Genomic DNA, 22,287 nt, shown 5'->3' on the forward strand with positions numbered 1-22,287 from the left:
GCATTAAGGCAGATTTGTCATATGAGTCAGTCCCTTAATAGGTGCAAAACTCATCAGATGCTTAGCAGTGTGGGTTAGTGAAGGCCCTGTGATCAAGTAATTCTTCAAATGCCTGAAGATGACTTTTTTTTTTTCCCCTGCAGGGAGGAGTGACTAACAAACATAGACATTAAGGCTCTAGTTATACTTCTTTTATATAAGGTAAGAAAAGGTAGTCAGTGAAGCTAAACCTTATTAAATCTAAGCAGAGGACCATTGAATGAGCTCATAATGTACATGTAAACTTTAAATTGCACAGGAATTTCAGTTATCACTTCCTTGTGGCTTTAAAAAACTTTCCCCTAGTATTCATTTTGCCTCCAACTATTTTTTTTTTTACTAAAAGCCATATTAGAATACTGCATCCAGATACATCTTTGTTGATTATAGAAGTATTATATTACCAGATCGTGGTCTTAACTCTTTAAAGAAATCAGTAGACACAGCCCAGGGTGTTGTGTCCAAGGGGCTGCCGTTGGTCCTGATAGCAGCCTGGTAACTTGGTCTCTTCGTTCCAGATCTTCTACTCGAAGCCCGGATACTTGCTAAGTCTTCAGAAAGAGAATCTCCCTTCCACTGCCGGGTCCTGCTTTCTTCCCCAGACTCATCCCTTGTCTTTCCCCCTCCAACTCTCCCTGAAGTCATGAAGAATTTCCACCATTTCTTCAAATCTGCCCTGCTTCTTTGTATCTCCCGAACTTTGCAGATGGGGGTCTCTCAGTAGAGATGGTTCCTTTTATTCCCTCCTATGACATGAAGAATATAGTCCACATCAAATGACACTTCCTCAGAGAAACCTTTCTAACAATGCCCTGGGAAAATCTTTCTTTCCTATGCACTACTCCCTTCACATCTCTTTCCTTTATAGTCTTGATCATATCTTGCTGTGTATTATATATGCACACATATATGAACACCCCTCTCTCTATATACACACGTCATATATAAAGTAGGTAGTACTCTTCAGAAATTTGACTAAATGCACTGTGCCTACCATACACACATATGTATGCATATGCATATCGTATATATGCATGTATACGTATGTATTTATGTATACTTACATGCATTACACACATACAAAGTGAACAATGCATGTAATCATATTTCTGAGGAGTATTCCCATATACGAAGACTATTTCATGGGTGGTGATATAAATATGTCCTTTTTGTTCTTGATGCCCTCATGTGTTGTTTATTTTAATTTTTTTTAAAGATTTTATTTATTTATTTGACACAGAGAGATAGCGAGAGCAGGAACACACAAGCAGGGGGAGCAGGAGAGGTTGTGGTCTTATCTCTTTAAAGAAAGAGAAAGCAGGATGGGCGCCTGGGTGGCTCAGATGGTTAAGCGTCTGCCTTCGGCTCAGGTCATGATCCCAGGGTCCTGGGATCGAGTCCCGCATCGGGCTCCCTGCTCCTTGGGAGCCTGCTTCTCCCTCTGCCTCTCTCTCTCTGTCTCTCATGAATAAATAAATAAAATCTTTAAAAAAAAAAAAAAAAAAAAAAAGAAAGAGAAAGCAGGAGAGGGAGAAGCAGGCTTCTGCGGAGCAGGGAGCCTGATGGGGACTCCATCCCAGGACCCTGGGATCATGACCTGAGCCAAAGGCAGACGCTTAACAACTGAGCCACCCAGGCGCCCCTCATGTGCTCTTTAGAAGAGATGGTAGGAACTGGTCACATAGCTCTGGGAGAGAACTCTGGATTGGAGAGGAAGAGACTTAGTTTTGCCCTTAATCCCCATGTTACCTCAAAGTTTCTATTTCCTTATTGTAAAATAGGGCAAGCTGATGTTAATAATTAGAGGAAATGTCATAAGTATTAATAAAGTTTCTAAAAGATTCAGATATGACATAATATACAAACACGAGAGAAGAGAATCAATGTTAATGAACTCTTGTAATCACAGTGCTAAATATATTACTTCATTTAGGTTATTACCCTATGCTAGAATTTTAGAAGCTAAGTAGAATGTTAAATACATAGTTTCTTTTGTGTCTGATGACATGAAACAGAGCTGTCTCTTAACCTTTCTACCAATCTGGTTTAAAATCAGTGATGAACATTGATAATGAACTGGTAAAAAAAAGGTTTTATTTATTCAGTTTGTTAATAAGTTTGTCTGTCTTGTTTTTACACTAGATTCAATCACAAACACACCCACATATACACATTAACACACACACACACACAGATTTTAAGGATGATCTGGCTAAGTACCCATTCAGAAAAATCAAGTGCCCTTTGAGTCAACATGCTCCCTAGTTTTTTACCCATTTTGAAAAAAAAAGATTTATTTATTTATTCTAGAGAGAGCGAACGAGAGAGAGAGAATGAGGGAGAGAGAGGTGGGAGGGGCAAAGAGAGGGAGGGGCAAAGGGAGAGAGAGAGAGAATCTTCAAGCAGACTCCCCACTCGGCATGGAGTCCAATGTGGGGCTCAATCCCAAAACCTGGAGATCATGACCTGAGTCAAAATCAAGAGGCAGATAATTAATGGACTCAGCCAACCAGGTGGGCTGCCTATTTTATTTTGCATAATTAGTAAAAATGATGGGAAGGGACAAATGTATGTCTATTTATTACCTAGGACCAAGTACACAGAGGTTTTAAGTAAAATTCCATCAAATTTAGTTAATGAAAAGTAATGTGGCTGTCCATTTAATTTGCCAAAGATCTAATTGGTTTTATTTAATGATTCATGAATTGGGCAGTATCCTATCTAGCAAATCAAAAAGAGCTCTGAAGAGCTGTACACAATGAAAGGGCAGCCAAGAGATATAAGTAGTAGTATATAATCCTCTATGTTTATGTCTCCCAAAGCAAGTGTCCATTATATTTTTAAAATAGTTTTATTGAGGTACAGTTGACATGTAGTAAGCTACGTAAATTTAAATGTGCATTTAGACAAGTTTTGGCATATGCATACATCTGTGAAACCATCACCACAATCAACATAACATGTGTATCCATCACCCCTCAGAATTTCCTCTACCCCTTGGTAATCCCTCCTGCCTACATTTCCCTAGCTCCCAACTTCCCACCGTCCCTAGGAAAGCATTGATTTGACTTCTTTCACTCTAGATTGATTTGAACCTTCTAGAATCTTATATAATTGGAATACAGTATGTATTTATTTTTGTCTGGCTTTTTTCACTCGGTATGATGATTTTGAGATTCATTTACATTGCTGTGGGTAAAAATTGTTCATTCATTTTTGTTGCTGAGTAGTATTACATTGTGTGAATGTTCCACACTTTATCTATTAACATTTTTTAAAGATTTATTTGTTTATTCTAGAGAGAGAGAGAGAGTGTGTGTGTGCACATGCAAGCCAGGGGAGGGGCAGAGGAAGAGGGAGACAAGCAGACTCCCCACTGAGTGGGAAGCCCAATGCAGGGACTCGATCCCAGGACCCTGAGATCATGACCTGAGCCAAAATCGATTTATTTGCTCAACAAACTGAGCCACCTAGATGCCCCATCCATTAACATTTTGATTACGTTAGCTTGTGCATAGCTTTTGGATATTATAAATAAACCTGCTATGAATATTTATATATCAGTTTTTGTATAGACATGTATTTTTATTTTTTCTAGGTTAATAAATATCTGAGTTGAATTATTAGATCATACGGCAGATATATGTTTAACTTTTAAGAGACTGGTACACTGTTTTCTAAAGTGGTTATACCATTTCACATTTCTATCAGCAGCATATGAGCTCTAGTTACTTTCTTCTTTGGTAATGCTTGTTATGGTCAAGGCAGCTATGTATTAACATTTTATTTTGCATTTTCTTAATGACTTGATGTTTAATATCTTTTCATATGATTATTCGCCATCTGTATATCTTCCTTGGTTAAGCATCTGTTTAAATTCTACCCATTTTTAAATTGAGTTGTATCTTATTGAATTTTGAGCTTCCTTTATATATTCTGAATACACATCTTCTATGAGCTTTAGTATTTGCAAATGTTTTCTCCCCATCTGTAGTCTGTCTTTTCAGTCTCTGAACAGTGTCTTCTCAAGAGTGGAAGTTCTTAATTTTGATAAAGCCTAATTTATAAAATTTCTTTTTCATGGATTGTGCATTTGACATTATATCTAAGACATCTTTGCCTAATTGAAAGACTTTCTTTTATGTTTTCTTCTGGAAGTTTTATACGTTTAGTTTTTTAAAATTGTGTTATGTTAGTCACCATATAGTATATCATTAGTTTTTGATGTAGTGTTCCATGATTCATTGTTTGTGTATAACACCCAGTGCTCCATGCTATACTTTTAGGTTTTACATTTAATTCTATGATCCATTTTGAGTTAATTTTTGTATATGGTGCAAAGTATTAATTGAATTTTCTTCAGGTCATATAAATATCCAATAGCTCTCGTATTATTTGTTGATAAGACTGTCATATCTCCACTGAATTCCCTTAGATAAAGTGAATGAATGCTTAAAAAACACATAGTGCCGAAACTGTCTCAAGAAGAGACACATAACCTGAGTAGTCCTATATTGTTAAAGAACTTGAGTTTGTAGTTTAAAAACTTTTCCACAAAGACCTAGAGACCAAAATGATTTCACTGGTGAATTCTACCAAACATTTAAGGAAACAATAATGCCAATTATAAACAAACTCTTCCGGAAAATTAAAGAGGACAGAATGCTCTCTAACTCATTCTGTGGGACCAATGTTATATTGACACCAAAACCAAGCCAAAATATTACAAAAAATAAAATACGGATCAACATCCATCATAAACATACATGCAAAAATCTTTAACAAATGTTAACAAATATAATGCTACAATGTATAAAATGGGTAATATATCATGACCAGGTGGGGTTTATTTCAGCAATGCAAGATTGGGTTAATAGTCAATGTAATTCACCATATTTTAACCAAAACCATAGGATCATCAGATGCAAAAAAAAAAAAAAAAAGCGTCTGACAAAAGCCAACTTCCATTCCTGAACAAAACTGTCAGCTAACTAGGAATAGAAGAAAACGTCCTCAATTTAATAAAGGGTATTTATGAAGTATCTATAGCTAACATCATTCTTACTGGTAAAAGACTCAATGCTTTATTCCTAAGATTAGGAACAAGGCAAGGATGTCTGATCTCACCACTTCTATTCAACATTATACTAGAATTTCAATGCAGTAAGGCAAGAAAAAAGAGATAAAAGACATCTAAATAGAAATTGGAGAAGTAAAGCTATCTTTATTTTTAGACAACATGATTATTTATGTAGAAAGTATTATGGAACCTACAAAAGAGTTACTAGAACAAATGATTGAATTTTTATATATTAACAGTAAACAATAGGAAATTAAAAAATGTTTAACTACCATTTGTAATAACATCCAAAAATATGACATAGGATAAATCTGACAGAAGATGGGTAAGAACTATACACGAAAAACTGCAAAACACTGCTGAGAGCAATTAAAGAAGATCTAAGTAAATGAAGAGATATACTGTGTCACGGCTTAGAGGATTCAACATTGTTGTGTTGTCATTTCTCCCCATGGTAAAACACCCTTAAGAAATTTACTAAACTTTGTTCATCCTTCAAATCTGTGCTCACTCCTCTTCACTCTCCTTCTTCCTTATCTCAAGCACCTCCAAACTTGCCAATGCAGCATGCAAAAAGCCTTTTCAGAGTACAGATTTTCATCAGAAAGGGAGAGGCTGAGTATTTTCCATTTTATTTAGACTTTGAGTTAAATGGGCCAGAATTCATTTTTACATCTGCAGGAAGGGAAAGAGTAGCTCTGAGATTTTATGTATGCATATGTGTATATATCTAGTGTTAAACTACATACATATCTGTGATTAAACTCCTAGGCTAAACTTTGAGACGTAAAGGACTTCCTCATTAATAAAATGTAAGCCAAACAGCCAGCAAAAGCCCTGGGAATGAAAGCATTTTGAGCAAATTGTGAAAGTGTTGGGGTCTCTGAGCTTCACTGACAGCTCTCGTCCTGGTGGGCTTTACTGTCCTATTCCACTGGGTCAGGATGGCATTTCTGGCCCCAGCCCGCTTCCCTGGTCCCATCAGTCGAAACTGGTATGGGCTGCAAGGACCAAAGAACACCTCCGGGGCCAGCTGGGGATCAGTCAGGAAAAGCCATGGTATGTTAGACTTGGCCCCTATGAAGGACCCCAGCTCATCCTCGTACGTGATGTAATCTGTCTGCAGAGTCTGGCTCTGGCCAAACCTGAGGAAAGAACGCATACTGGAATGAGTGTCACAGTTGTAAACCAAGAACTGGTTTCTTACGTTCTACCTCAGAAAAGTAGCATTTTAGTCAGCGTCTCCCAAACTATCCCACTCTTCTTTCTCCACAGCATTGAATTTATCATTTGTTCTTTGGCTATAAATGGGTTGATTTTTTTCTACTTCCTAATCTCTATCTAAGTTTGATGTTATTTTGGTCTTCTGCTTCTGGCCTGGAGTGAACTGACCTTCATGTATCCAGATGACTGATTAACTTAATTTACTCTTTAACACATGGTTATTCTTTATAAAACATTGCTTAGGATCTGCCCCGGCGTTAGATTTTGGGGCATGGCCTCATTTACTTTTATGAGCCCTGAAAAAGAGTCTACCATTTAAGAAATGAGGTTGACTTTGGGGCTTCTCTTCTTCCTCCTCCTTATTCCTACTGGCCTGTAATAGAAAGGGTGGTAAGTAGAGTGAGCTGTGTGAATTGCTAGCACACAAGGGTGCCCACTTCGCAGAGCTGTCCTGTGAACTGGATGAGATGCAGGGGAGGTTTTGTTGAGTCTGAAAGTTCCAAGTCTTCCCTTCTCTAGATCCTTCGCCAGCAACTACCTTCGCCAGCAACTACCTGGCAGTGAATGATGTGTTAGAGTTCAAAAGAGGAAAGAAACTTCTTATATAGTCACCTATTCATCTGAATGGGATTCATTATCTAATTATTCTTTCAACAGATTTTAATATAGAATTTGAAAAAGATTTACTTATATAGAAGTAATTAACATAAAAATTACATTTAAATATCTGATGTCTAGCCACTTAAATGACTTTCTTCCAGTCCCATTTATGCTGTACTTGAGAACCCGTGTTTGGATGAATCAGAAATGAATATTCTTTTAGAAGAAAATACCAGGGCAGGTGAACTCAGTTTAGTTCTTCATTTGGTTTTCTTATTACAGTGCTCGGTTCCCAGCTAGTTAACTTGCTGGTGGACATGCGGCTGTTGGAAAGGACTTCTTGGAGACATTTGAGCTGGATAATTCTTTGTTTAGGAGGCCTGTCCTCTGCAATGTAGGATGTTTAGCAGTATCCTAATTTCTACACATTAGATGCCAATAGTACGCCCTCTATACTTGGAACAATCAAAAATATCTCTGGACTTTGCCAAATGTCCCCTGGGGATCAAAATCACCTCCATTTGAGAAACTGTACTCTAGAGTGTAGTGTGGTCTACAGTACAGGTGATGTGTAATGACTATTATTTTCCTGTAGAATACTGCTTGATCATAGCAAGTGTTCCAAAAACATGAACTTTGACTAGCAAAAATATTATAAAATATATAAATGTTTTCCTACATGTAAAGGAAAAACAGGATTTGTTTCATTAGCAAGTACAATCTCTTACCACTTGAGTTTTTTTCCCATTTTCTCATCAATATCATCCATCATTTCACTTGTAGTTGGCAAGGTACATGATTCTAGAAAAGAAATGAAGAAAGAAATATTTAAAAAGATGAAAAAATCAGAAATATATAATGACACATGAAGAATTTTTCTTAGTATTTATGAACTATGTCCCTAAAAGATTTTGTATCAAGAGGAGCTGCCTTTGGTATCTTTAGTAGAATAACAATTTACAGAAATAAAGACTTGAGAAGGCAATGAACCCCTCTGTGAATGGCAAAGCTGGCCTGCAGTGAGATAGTGACCACAGAGAAGTTTGTGATTTCAAATCACCCAACCTCATATTTCTGTGATGTCATGCAAGGCCTAATCCTCAACATGCCTGAGATGCACCTCATGCACATAATAGCTTAATAGTTTCTTTGTATTTCTTATTTTCATCCTCTTATTAATAATTCTTTCAAGAAATAATCTGGTAAAATAGTTCACTCTAAGGGACATGGCGATTAAAATGGAACAATGGAAAGAAGCATGAGTTTTCCAGCATCAGCCTGCAGCCAGAGGGGATCTTAAAGGGGCATCAGAAAATTGTTAGTGTTTTGCAGTGGAGGGGTCATCTGATTACTGAGGGGTCATCTGATTACTGAGTGTAGCTCTTTGCCTTTGTAACAGTGGTAGAAAGCTATTATGACATTCATGATGCAGAACACTTCCTAGTCATTGGTAGCATCTTACCTAGCCTGGAAGTATCTTGTGGTCAGATGTTTGCTAAAATTTTTGTCTGCTTTGTTTGATGTTGTGTCCTAAGTGCCAAGATAGAGTGTGGCACATAGTAGTGCTCAGTAAGTATTTGATGAATGGATAAATGATACCTTTTGTTTCATGTAAATTTCTTGGGTTTATGAACTGTAACCAACTTTTTTCTAAAACCCCAGGTGCTTGGCACTGTTGTGCCTTTAAGAGAAAAACACAATAGAAGTATTTTACAGAAAGCACCCTTATAAAAGATTGCATGACAGGGTTTATTTAAATAATGATCCTTTGTGGTACACTTGAAATAGCTTATTTATCCACAACATTTTTAGAAAACATATAGTCTATGATTGTAACATTTTCTTCATTACCTATAGTCTAAGTTTTTACTGACAATATGTTAGGTGAAGTATACCTATATTGCCAAGGTTTTTGAACCCTTGAATAAAAAGGCACTTTAAGTAATAAGGATGATCAGTATGATTGATGTAAATTAAATCAATATATTTAAGACATTGCCTTTCTTCATGTAATCCTCATATTCTTGATTTCCTCACAAAAGCACACTTGTAGCCACTGGAGACCATGGGGTCTAGAGTGGAGGGAGGAGGGGAAGATTGTCAATAGAGTGGGTGTGGCCTGACCTTGCTATTCTGACAGTTTGACACCAGTAAGATCTCTAGCATTGCCTGCAACATCCTCCAGGGCCCTTCTAACCTTCACGGTGTATCTTGACATTGCCTCTACCTATTGCTGTCTTTCTCTTGCTTAAAGCCTTGCAAAGTCCCTCCAATTTCCCTATGAGAAGTCTAAGCTCTGTAACATAGCTCTTAAGCTCTAGTCCCTTTCTCTATTTCTTGCCACTCCCTGCCTCTGTTTTACAGAACACCCTAAGACTTCCTAACATTCCCCTGGCTCTATTTTAGACTGTGTAAGGTCAAGGAATATGTCTTGTTCCCTTTGTATTCCTAGCACCTAGCACAGTACTTGGCATATAGTAGGTGCTCAATAAATGCTCATTGACTAAATGGATAAAAGACAGAATGGTCCACCTACTTGCAAACACTTTAGCAGCCCAGCGAGCCTGCAGGTCAGCTGTGGGGATGGCAGCCCCAAGGGACTGGACAAGGCCAATCACAGCCAAGGTTGGCTTCTCCATTTTTGGGGGGAAGATGTCTTTAAACAAGGTGACCTCACTGTTTCTGCTTTTGATGGTGGAGTCATCAAGGAAGGGGTAGGCGTAACCATAGCCTGTTGCAAAAATGATGGAGTCGATGGCCTCAAACATGGTCCCATCCTCAAACACGGCTGCTGAGGTCTCTGTAAACTCCTTCACACTGGGCTTGATGGACACAGTGCCACATAGGATGCAGGATGGGAGCTCATCATTGAACACAGGCTCTTTCCTCAGGGGACTGTTCAGAAACAAGATACAAAGGCTCTTGCTGTAACATACCTCAATTCCAAGAAATATCTGCAATAGTTTATAGCACTGGAACCAAATTTGAGGAGTTAAACATTAGCATGAGGACTACCGAGCTCTCCTTTTGTGGCAGTTTTTTTCCTATTGTCCGCAACAATCCTTAAGGAATTCTGGGTGGCTCAGTCAATTAAGCATCTGCCTTCAGCTTAGGTCATGATCCCAGGGTTCCTGGGATAGAACCCCGCATCAGGCTCCCTGCTCAGTGGGGAGTCTGCTTCTCCCTCTGCCCCTACTCCCCGCTCTTGCTCTCTCTCTCAAATAAATAAATAAAATCTTTAAAAAAAAAGAATTTCTGTCTGAGCTGCCTCTTTTGGCCTTTTGAAGCTTGAAGATTTCCCTATGAGTACTTATACGATTTCGTGATTCACCAAATAGATGAGAATAAAACTAATTCCTAAACATAATCAGTGGTTCAGAGTGCAGAATCTGGAACCAGATGGCCCAAATTTATAGTCTACCTCTGTCTCTCACGAGCGGCTACTTCTCTGTATTTGTTTCCTTATGTATAAAATGGGGATAGTGATAGAATCTACTTCATACTGTTGTTGTGAGAATTAAATAACATTACCTGGAAAGCACTTAAAGAGTGTCTGCCACTTGCAAGCGTCATTGTTGTAAGTGAACTATTATTATAAATGAGGTCTTCTATGAGAAAATCAAATTTACTTGGTGAGCTGCTTTATTGCCATGTTTGGTTTCCTTTACTTTGATTGCCAAAATTCTAGGATTCAGAGATTTTGGAATTTATTCCAAGTATCTGAAGCACTCAGAAAGTTTATAAATCTTAGAATCTGTTTATATACTTCCACACCATTCTCTATGTCTATAATTCTGCCACCTCTTCTTTTGCTTTATAAGGTGACAAAAAGTAGGTCACAATAAAACCTGTTTTTCTCCCCCTGCCCCCTACCCAAAGGAGGAGTGAAAAGGTGTCATCAATACCTTACAGTAATTGGAACCTTTTCTAAGAGGGAGCTTCATTCTTGGAATGAATGGATTTCCAAATCTATGTTTCAATTGTCTAAAGGGCAAAGCCAGAATATGATTTACAGTTACTCTTACAAGACAAAAAGTCTTAATCAGCTCAGGTTTTGGAGCCTCTGTTACATTAAACACAATTTTAAATCCATGAAATCAACATTTTTTTTTTTCTTTAGGGATGTAGCAGTCTGCCAGACTAGATAGGATAAATGCTGTGGAGTGAGGGTCTGGCTCCTAAACCTGTTATTTGCTATTCCAATTTACAGTTTCCTCTTGTTTTTCCTTATCTGATTCTCTAAACACAATGAAACATTTTTTTAAAGATTTTATTTTTAAGTAACCTCTACACTCAACATGGGGCTTGAACTCACAATCCTGAGATTGCATGCTCTATTGACTGAGCCAACCAGGTGCCCCCAGAATGAAACATTTTTGTTAGCATGGGCCAAGATGAAATTTCTTAGTGAGTCCTTTCTTGTCTTACCCACTTTAATAGTTTTCTATGGATATACTGATTCTTTTGCCAAGAATGTTTTTCTTTTTTTCTCTCTTTCTTCCTTTCTTTCCTTTTTTTTTTTTAGAGAGGGAGCATGTGAGCAGAGTGGGAGGGGCAGAGGGGCAGAAGGAGAGAGAAAGAGAGAGAATCTTAAGCATGCTCCATGCCCACATGGAGCCGGACACGGGGCTTGACCTCATGACCCCGAGACCATGACCTGAGTTGAAATCAAGAGTCGATGCTTCACTGACTGAGCCACCCAGGTGCCCCTAGTATGCCTTTCTAGTTAGTAGGTGTTGGGCTCTGTCTCTATACAGAAGTATATAAACAAATCTTAATTTTAAAGGCTACATCAGTTTTGTGAATCTTCATTGTTTTACATGTTCCATGCATCCTGACTGTCCTGCTAAAATCCCAGACTCTGTGATTAAGGAGGTGTGCACTTTCATTTTGAGATTTTCTGCTTTCTGAGACATGTTGATTAGTACTACTTTGTTCATTGCTCTTTAGAAGCATATTGGAAAATTTAAGATTAATAAGAACCAATATTTGTAAAGCTTTATAGTTTACAAAATGCCTTAATTTTTTTTATCTTACTTCATACCACGATAGTTTTGAGGGGTAGATATTATTATTGCTATCCCCATTTACCCATAACATGGGTAAGATATTCTGCAAAAGGACAATTCATGAATTGGCTCAGCCCTCAAAATTCCATGCTATAGCTTGTAGCTACCATAAATGAATCTTGCATGTCAGGGGTATCTAGCTGTCTGCTCCTTTGCCATTTTGTATTTTCCCATGCACCTTTCCCCACTAGAGTCATTTCAGTAAGATTTTCACCGCATGCGTGATCTCCGAGTATACTGTGTCAGTCATGCAGTCCTCAGTTCAATCCCAATAACCTCAGTGAGCTGATTAAAGTTAGACCTAGAGAGAAAATTTCCACTGAAACTAGTGCCCCACTTTTTTGGATGATAAAATAGGAGTTATTTGTAGTACCCATTTAAAGGAATCAGGCCGTAGTTCTCATGCTTAAACCACATGTTCATCTTCTTGACATATAACCAGTCAGAGACAAATGAAGGAAGGGCATTCCTGAGGAAGGTTGCAAAACGGGTCACATACACCATGTCCCAAGGATAGCCATCATTCCAAACCTGGCTCATGACCCAGGAACCACTTCTGCTGCTGATAATGACCTGGTGGGGAAGGCAACATGGATTTCAATATCACTCTGTAAGAAAGAAGCAGATATGACACAATGGACATGTTCTGTGGACATCTCCATACATTTCCCTCAATATCCAGGCAGAAGCATTTTTAAAGAGTTGGGTCAAGATGAATAGTCCATGATTGAAACTAGGTAGAGACAGAACTACTCTGCCTCTACACCCGAGAGGGGTAGTGCAGAGTTGTGGAAATAATGAGAACCTGTCATCTTGGAACAAGAGGGCTGTGTATTCTGTTGTGATGGGCCTAATCTTCACAGAGTCAGAGACATTGATGTAGGACTGGTGGATACCAGCCAGTCCAGAGCCTCAGTGGTAGTAGATGGTGGTAGTTGCTGGATTGGGTGGAAGAAATGTAGCTAAATCTTTACCTGAAATTAGGCTGAAGAGATGCCAAAGAGTTAATTCAGTTCTCTGTCTGAAGTCTCTTCCAGTCCTTACACACCCACTCCACGACCTCTGCTAAGCACCCAAACCATGGCAGCTGTCTCAGCTCTGAGACAAGCCCAGCTGCTTGTTTATTATGCCACTTTTGTGACAACCCAAGGGAACTGAACTTCAAAGAATTCCTTAAATTTTATTTACATACCCTTAAGAATTTGTTTATTGAGCATATGTTTCCTTAAAAATAGGTTAAGTTCTTCAGGGTCTATTGGTCATGGATGATTTAGCTTAGAGTCCTTTGGGAAGCCTTCTTTGACTTCATCCAGGCTAAGCTAGGTTCTCTTTTTATGGTGCTGCCATTGCCACACCTAATGTGTGGCATTTTTATTACCTCCTTTCGTGCCTGTCATCTCACCTCCACCCACTGACTGCTCCTGCAAATCAAGAAGTATTCTGACTTATTTCTGTGTTTAATTCTAGTCGGACATAGTTCTGGCATATAACATGTGCCCAGTGTTTGTTGAGCACTGGCCTTTGAGTGGATAAATGACAGCAAGAACCAAATTGTACATGTCTTCCAGACCTTCGGAAAGATAAGCACAATGCCTTTTGTATGGTAGGTGATAAGAAATACTGTTATATAAATAAAGGTGGATCCTGACTAGCAACAGTTTGCTTAGAAGTGATCAGAACACAAAATTAAAACAAAAAATGCACTCTTATATATACATATATACACATGTACACTTACCTCTGGGTCCGGCAGAATGTACTTCCTTGCCAGCCTGGGCCACATTACCTTGATTCACAGGGAGAATGTCTTAAGTCCTCCTTGATTCAATGGGCATATGCAATAGGTGGATCCCTTGTCTTATGATGTGGCAAACACGAGCCTCAGAGCCTAAGCTTTGATCTAAGAGCAGAGCTGTACCCCAGCTTTCTTTCTCACAGTGTACCTGTGCAGCCAGACGGCTAAGCTCCACAGCAATGTCAGATCTTGAGCTCCCCAGGCCGATCACAAGGACCCTCTTCCCCTTGAAGGCTTCTGGGTCCTTATAGTCACTGCTGTGGAGGTAGTGGCCTTGAAACTGATGTCAGCCTCAGTGGAACATGAGGAGTGGTTTGAGTTGATTTTCAGAAGAAATGATGGAGACTCACTGTTTCCATTTTTTAAAAAAATTCCTATTATCAGTCTTAATTTTTTAAAAAAGTTTCCTAGTTGAAATGCGTTAATCCTTTTAGTGGTTTTCGACAATAAACCCCCAACTAAGTACTTACAGTGCCTTAAAAAACCTACAGTATGGGAACTTATATTTTGATAGTCATCATAGCTAATATTTATTGAGTACTTAATGTGGGCTAGGCCCTCTGCTAAAGGATTTACAGTTTAACGTTTAATCTTGATAACATCTCTGAATGGCAGATACTAGTATCCCTATTTTAAAAGACAAGGAAATCAAGACAGAGAAATTAAGTGACTCGTCTATGGTCACATGGTAAGGAACTAGCGGCATAAGAGGTTGAGCCCGAGTGTTCTAAGGCTACATTCAGAACCCCTAAATACACTGCCTCTTAAAACCTTCATGCTTTCAATCCTCTATTCTTCCTGAATCTTACTCTTAATGATCTTGGCCTATGAACAGCATGCTTGCAGATTGGAAGTCTAGTATTTTATAGTGGACATGTGTTCCTGTTGCAAAGAAAGAAGGAAGGAAGGAGAAAGGATGGTTGCTTGTGTATTGTATTTATTTGATGTTTGGCATTTTGTTTAGTAATGGAGTATGCAACTATACACACACACACACACTGAAATTTCTTTTCTTTTTTTTCTTGTGTTACTGTTTATTTTTTTAAATTTTTATTGTTATGTTAATCACCATATATTACATCATTAGTTTTTGATGTAGTGTTCCATGATTCATTGTTTGTGCATAACACCCAGTGCTCCATGCAGTATGTGCCCTCCTCAATACCCATCACCAGGCTAACCCATCCCCCCACCCCACACTGAAATTTCTAAAGTGAATTTGCAAAATGTGCCTACAGATGACTTTTTAAAAACCCTTCCTCTACACAAACACTTCCTTTACAGGTCTTCATCTGATCTCTGACTTGCAGGTCCTTGATTCTTTTAGCATAAGAGTTCAGGAGGCCAATTATTTCTATATTTCACATATCATCAGACTTCAAAATTTTGTTTTGAAATCTTTGGAAACTTAAGAATAATTATTACATACAATCTATGGAAAGATCTAGGTCAACCCTTGATATTTGTGTATGTCCCCAGACTATTGTATATTTTCCAAACTTACCAGGAAAGGAATCACTTGGTAGATTGGGGTATACATGATATCCTGAACAAATCATTACAGCATCAAAAATAGCAGATTCCTGTTTCCCATCCTTTTCTGAAACAACTTCCCACTGTCCGGTGACTAAGAAGTTGGGACATTTCTTTATATTAGAAACCAGGGTCTTAAAGAAAACCAGAAAGAAATTCCTTCTATTTACAATTCTATGGGTTTTAATTTTCACAGTGTTTCTGTAGAGGAAATAATTGTCATGAGTTCCCTGATCATTGAGAAATATATGGGAAAACAAAATAAGGAGTCATAGTGATTCTTCAAATCTCTCAAGAGAAATTACCCAGTGGGGCATATTTACTTTTTTGACATCTAGTTAATAGATTCGGGGTAAATTACACTGAATATTCTTGTGAACGATGCCATCTCATTTGCTTACTACCACCCTCAACTGACATTCCCGGCTTCTTTCTCTCTTGACCTCATTTTCTATCAATTCCATAAATATGGGAATATCTTAAGGTTATCAATCTTTATTTCCCCTTTGCAATGTACAGATACTCTCCCTTGGAAATATTAGCCACTTCCATAGTATGACTATTATGTAAATATATGCAAAATTATATTAAATATAATAAATAAAATAATAATAAATAAAGGAAATTATATTAAATATAATCCCAATTCATAATTTTGTTGATTATTTTTCTCACTACATATATATGCTTTGTATTTAACAGTAATGAGTTGAGATTAAGAATTCTAAACAAATATGAAGTATTATTGTTATTTATGGAGCCAAGTCATCTCTGCAATAACTGCTAAGTCTCCTAAAGGACTGACAGGCTTGTGTGTGGGGTGGGGCTTCCTGAGGCCTCAGTTTGAAAATAAAACTTCCTCTAGTCATGGTTGCTATGTTTCTCATAATAACCAGGCTCAGAGATTTTAACTTTCTTTAAGTCTCACTTTGAAATTTCTGCTAAGGTCAGAAAAAGGGTGATGGCTCATGCCTGGCCGATTTTCAAGCTTCAGTCTTTCCCATTCACCCACAGCCATAACTTTCGTTGGTGGTTGTGAGAAGGAGAAGTGGGAGGGAGGTTTCTCAGCTGTGCATTGAAGGGAGGGAGGCTTGAGCTTCAGGCAGGGGACTGGTTAAAAAAATCTAAGACTGCTCGGGGAAACAGAGGATAAGACCTTGGATTATTTCCATCATGAATGAATCTCTGCTCTTTTGCCTCTTGACCCCAGCCAATCATAACAGGAAGAGGAAGAATATGTACCCTCCTTGGAATTTTCCCTAAAGGGCTGTTCTACACACAAAGGAAAACAGATGTATTATGTAACAACAGACAATTGCTTCAGAGAGCTCATATTTTCAATTTCAGCATGTGGTGTGTTTTGAATGGGTAAGGGGGAAGGTAAGCGCAGACTCTGACGCTGGCTGAGAGAGCTTGCCCTAGACCCAGAGATCCAAGCAGCTCTGGTCACAGTATCACGGCCTGTCTTGGGTTATAACTGTGTCCATGTCTCATCTTCCCCACTAGAACGTCAGCAACTGGAGGGCGAGGTCAGAGGCTAATTCGAGAATGTTGTGCATGCATGTCAGCAGTCTGCCTTGATCTTCTTTCAGATTCCATCTCTGCTTGTCAATCCCATTTCTACTTGTCCAAATATACTCTCAAGGGCCAACTCAAAAGTCGCCCCCTCCATCATGCCTTTCCTTGCCTCTCTCTTATCAACCAGAAGTCGTCCTGACCCCACCTCTACCAACCTCTGATCATTTTTACTGCCCTAATCACATATTCACGTATATTATAGTTAATCTGAGACTTGTTTTCTCTGATTTAAAAATGCTGGCTGCCTGCCGTACATCTTATCTGAGCCATAACCTAACATCGTATCCTATACATAGTGTACTCCCAGTGTATTTGTTGAGTGAATAAATGAATGGGGACTTCATTCATTTGATCCACCAAAAGTCCAGATAGTTCTGGTTCCATTGTTTTCCCCTTTTGTATAGCAGCAGCATGAAAGTCTTTTGAGGACACGAGGTCTTAATATTGGAGTATAAGAAACTTAAAACATATTCACTTTCAGCCTGCTAGTGTTTAAACCTCATTTGGTTTCCATTTTGCAGAAAAAGCACATGGTGAAAAGTTTAGAATTACCACATTTCTTTCTTTCGGAATACCTTCTGCCTAACAGGACTTGCAAGATAAAAGCTTATGTAACACATTTTTCAAAAATCCCTTTCTGAGAATGGATTGTATGTACCAAGCACCTTTTCTTCGAAAAGAAGAAAGGGGTGCAGTGTATGGAGGGGACTAAACTTTAGAGTATTTTTATGTGTTTAAAAGCCCATGGGGCCATGGAGTATAATTCTGCTTATAACCAGTCACCTGATGGGAAAGAAATATCCGTCTTTTGGATAACTCAGAGTCTTGACTTTGCATTTTACTGATCTGTCATCTATTGCTTCCTTAAATAAAATTTGTGATCTGGCTGCATTGGTCCTGAGATCAAGCCCCATGTAGGGCTCTCTGCTCAGCGGGGAGCCTGCTTCTCCCTCTCCCTCTGCCTGCTGCTCTCCCTGTTTGTGCTCTCTCTCTCTCTCTCTGTGTGTGTCAAATAAATAAATAAATATTTTTAAAAAAACAAAAAAGTAATAAAAAGTTAAAAACTGATTTAAAAACAAAAACAAAATATACAACCAAAAGAATAAATCACTGAGGATTTACTGTATTACTATTAGAGAAGACTAGAGTTTGACCCAAGCCAAAGGCAGACACTTAACCAACTGAGCCACCCAGGCACCCCTTGGTTGTATATTTTGTGATAGTTCTTATTGGCCTTCAGATCTCTCCTCTGTAAAATGAACAAGTTGAACTAGATATTTACTAAAGTCCTTTCAACATTCCACAAATCTCTTACTTTATTGACTAAGCCTCAGTAAACCTTCTCAAAAATAGAAAATATAAGCCAAAGATGACACAAATGCATTTAATTTGCTTAAGAGGATCTTTCTTGTTCGACCTATCCAACTGTCAAAAACTTGATTTAATTTGCTCCTGAGAGCCCCTTGTTGGGGCTCTAGAAGCTGAAACTAAGGAAGTTTCAGCTACTAGAACTGAGAATATAAGAGTCCAAAACATGGAGCATGAGAGAGAATCTTTGGAGTAGATCTCTTTGGAAAGAGTTGTTGGTGTGCTGTGTGTTGTTTTCCCATCATAGAAATGGAATCAAAAGACCTGCTTCTTGAGGCAAACATGAGGCAAGGGGCTCAATCCTACCACCTGGAGAGCAGTTTGGGAGCTCCATGGAATTTTTGTCTACCTGATCTTGCCTGGGAAATCTAGAGGATGGGATTTGGGCTGGCTAACTGTGACAGGGAGTTGTGTTTATATTGTGTTTGGCCAGCATTCCCAGAGTTTATTGAGACAAAGCATGTATAAGGGTTTCCTGAGGGCCAGATGTGATTCACTAAGAGAGAGTAAATATGGGGCCATATTAGGTCCTGTCTAATAGGGCTACAGAAGTGTTTGCCAGGATAGGGTTCATTCTTCCGGGTCAAGAGAATTACTGGGGAGAGGTCACCATTGTTTGGGGTGCCTGAAGTATAAGCCAAGACATCCATATAAGTAAGACCTAGTTTTAAACATCTACCTGCCCAGAGACCTGGAAGCTGCAATATGATAATACCAATGAAACTAGATCTCCACCAGCCCTCCACCCCATCCCCTACTTGGCCTTTTTTAAACCTCTCTTTCCCTTTCCTCTTTCTACTCCCTTCCTGGCCTTTCTGGAAGCTTCAGAAACCTCCCCATCAGCATCATGGGGAGGAAGAGTGGAAGCATTAAGTGGTAGAGAAAAGCTTTATGCCCCCTTCCAGGACCTTAGTTTCCCCCAGCAGCAGGCCCAGGTGGAGGTACTAAAGAAAAGATTAGAACTTTAAATGAAATCCAAGTTTTTGATTATTGCCTGAGAGACCGGATCTTCCATTTTCTGAATTAAGAGTGTGGTTGTGACTTAACAAGACTGTGGAAATGTCTATTACCCAAAAGTAATCAGTAAAGTCATGAGCTTGGGGGTCTTTTCCTCTAAGTTCCCGCAGCTTGACAGCATCTTTAGGGACATAAGTGGTGGTATTCCAGGTACTTAAACAGATGAGTGATAATGTCCTCAGAGTTATGTGATAGATTAAAGTGAGCACAACTGAGAAACAATGAGAGAACATTTTTTGAAGTGCCCTGGAGCTGCCTCTTCAGCTCTGACCCTGAGCACGATGAAGGACCAGGAGGCAGAAATGTGTCAGACCAGGGAGAAGGTATTACCAGGGCTCCTTCACCTCCCCATGAGCGGGGAGTCTATCTCCTGGTTTGCCCCAGCTCTCCATGTCCTCAAAATACCATGCTTTTTTTTTTGTAGCTTAAACCACTGAGGCTGACAGCACCCTGAAGTTCACACTAGACTTTATAAGAACTGGATGAAGATCAGATTGAGATTAAGGAACATTTGTAGAATATTAACTATTTAGAAAGTGTTTCCTTTCCATTTGTTATCTCCTAACACCCTTGTCAGATAATTATTACTGTGATTTGCAATTTACTAATGAAGAAATTGAGCTGTTCAAATTAATCAAACCAACAAAAGTTTGACTTTACAGTGTGTCTTTTCCAATATCTTATAAAATGAGTGTAATGAGAATATCTACTTTGGAAAGCATGGAGAAGATAATACTTCAGAGGGTTGTCCAACAAATATTAATGGAGCACTTACAATGTGCCAGGCACTGTTTGAGGCATTGGGATGCAACAACAACAAAAAGAGGAGAGAGTACCAGCCCCTAAGAATGCATTGTTCTAGTGCAGACTCCAGGATACAGCACGTAAAATGCTTCCCACCATGCCTGGTGCTCAGGAAATGATGGGGTAGTATTGGCATTTACCACTAATAATAACCACTATCGTTTGTGTTGACTGTTCACTCACTGCATACCAGGCAGTGAGCTAAGCATTTTATTTTTTTAAATTTTATTTTATTTTATTGTTATGTTAGTCACCATACATTACATCATTAGTTTTTGATGTAGTGTTCCATGATTCATTGTTTGTGCATAACACCCAGTGTCCCACGCAGAACGTGCCCTCCTTAATACCCATCACTGGGCTAACCCGTCCCCCCACCCCCCTCCCCTCTAAAACCCTCAGTTTGTTTTTGAGAGTCCATAGTCTCTCATGGTTTGTCTCCCTCTCTGATTGCCCCCCCTTCATTTTTCCCTTCCTTCTCCTAATGTCCTCCATGCTATTACACATTATTTCATTTATTTTTGTAAGGACCTGGGGAGTCAGGTGTATTACTGTCTCCATTTTATAGAGGAAAAATTGAGACTTAGAGAGGTTAAGCTGCACAGGGTCACACAGCTAACACGCGATGGGACTGTGACCCTTTGCCAGCTCCTCTCAAGGGGAACAAAGGTAGGGGGAAAGGAATGAATGTGCACAGAGTATTTATTAGGTGCCTGGCACTGCGGTAGAACATAAAGATGGGAGTATGCCACACACACTGCTGCTGCTGATACATTTTTGATGATGATCAGCACAATAACAGAGGCTTATAAAAGGGTCTTTCAAACTCAGAAGGGTAAGGAGTTTACCCTGCAGGAAGGGACTGGAGAAAGATTTGCAGTTGCATCAGTGTTTGATTTGGTCTTGAACCATGAGGACAAAAAATGTAGTGAGAGAGAGAGGAAAAGCCTGTCAGCCCTGGGGATGACAAGAGCAACGCACACACCTGTCAGAGTGCACAGGGAGGGTGGGCATGCACCTGGGAGAGTGCACAGGAATGCTTGAGTCAGAGGGAGGTGTATCTCCCACCTGAACCTTTCAAAGCCTTCTCTCCAGGTAATGATGTCTCTTTGCAAGGGATCTGAATAACAGTCACACTAAGTGGTGAATGACTAAGAAAGGGTTGATATAGCAACTCATGAAAGGGGAATTTGGCTTTTAAGAGACAGCAATGTCTTAAACTAAAGGAATGTATTTCTAACAGTGGAACTTTGACCATTAGAGAAAGGTCAGGTTGGTAGAGAGGGTAGTTTTTCATAAGCAGGGTGGCCATGCATCCTGGTTTATTCCACACATCTTGGAACTGCTGTGCTGGCATCTTTATTAATAGTGCCCTCTCTCACTTGCAAAAGTAGTCTGGTTTAATTGAAAAATGATATGGTCACCTTACTTATTATAAGAGATACTCTTACCCTAGTTCAGATTTCATCCCAGAGGCCCATTCAACCTCTACAAACACTGCTGGCTCTCTTTCTGGTAACTACGGTCTTAGATTAGAGTCTGTTTCCTGGAAACTTCTTATAGTATAAGTGCAAAATAGTCTTCTGTAAGACTTAATTTTACTTATTGAACGGTTCTACTTTATAAGAAGACAAGTCCACCAAGGAGAACCATTTTCTTAAATGATGCAAACATACCTTGTTTCCCCAAGGCTCTGACTCAGAGCAAATGTTTCCAACTGGGCTTGTTGCCCAGTGTGTTTAGGGTTTTGCACGCATGTGGGTGGTGATGCACTGTGAGTAGCTTTTCCCAAAATTCTAGTTTCCACCAGACTCTCTCTTTTCTGACCTCCCAATCCTTTTCTAGTCAGTTTCACAGTATTCTAAAACTATTGTTGTTATTTTTACTATAAGAAGTATACTTTATTGTTTTTTTTAAATTGATGCCTAATTGAAATATAACATTATATTGGTTTCAGGTATATGATATTATTTAATATTTTTATATATTGCAAAATGATCACCACAATAAGTCTAGTTAACATTTGTCACCACACATAGTTTCAAAATTTTTTCTTATAATGAGAACTTTTATGATACAGTATTGTTAGCCAAAGTCACCATGCTGTGTATTACATACTTATAGCTTATTTATTTTATAACTGGAAATTTGTACCTTTTGACCCCTTCACCTGTTTTCCC

The 22,287-nt window shown here is 38.9% G+C and overlaps 1 protein-coding gene across 1 annotated transcript; it reads right to left on the bottom strand.

The window, feature by feature from the left end:
• Positions 1-5,921: 5,921 nt before the first annotated feature.
• Positions 5,922-16,358, bottom strand: LOC113932594 (putative dimethylaniline monooxygenase [N-oxide-forming] 6). The gene is given in 7 exon segments (XM_027611908.1): positions 5,922-6,264; positions 7,672-7,744; positions 9,480-9,838; positions 12,386-12,585; positions 13,956-14,098; positions 15,312-15,474; positions 16,269-16,358. Coding segments are annotated over 7 exon segments (1,371 nt in total).
• Between the last annotated feature and the right edge of the window lie 5,929 nt (positions 16,359-22,287).

Source organism: Zalophus californianus, chromosome 10 (genome assembly GCF_009762305.2).
Source record: "Zalophus californianus isolate mZalCal1 chromosome 10, mZalCal1.pri.v2, whole genome shotgun sequence".
NCBI lineage: Eukaryota > Metazoa > Chordata > Mammalia > Carnivora > Otariidae > Zalophus > Zalophus californianus.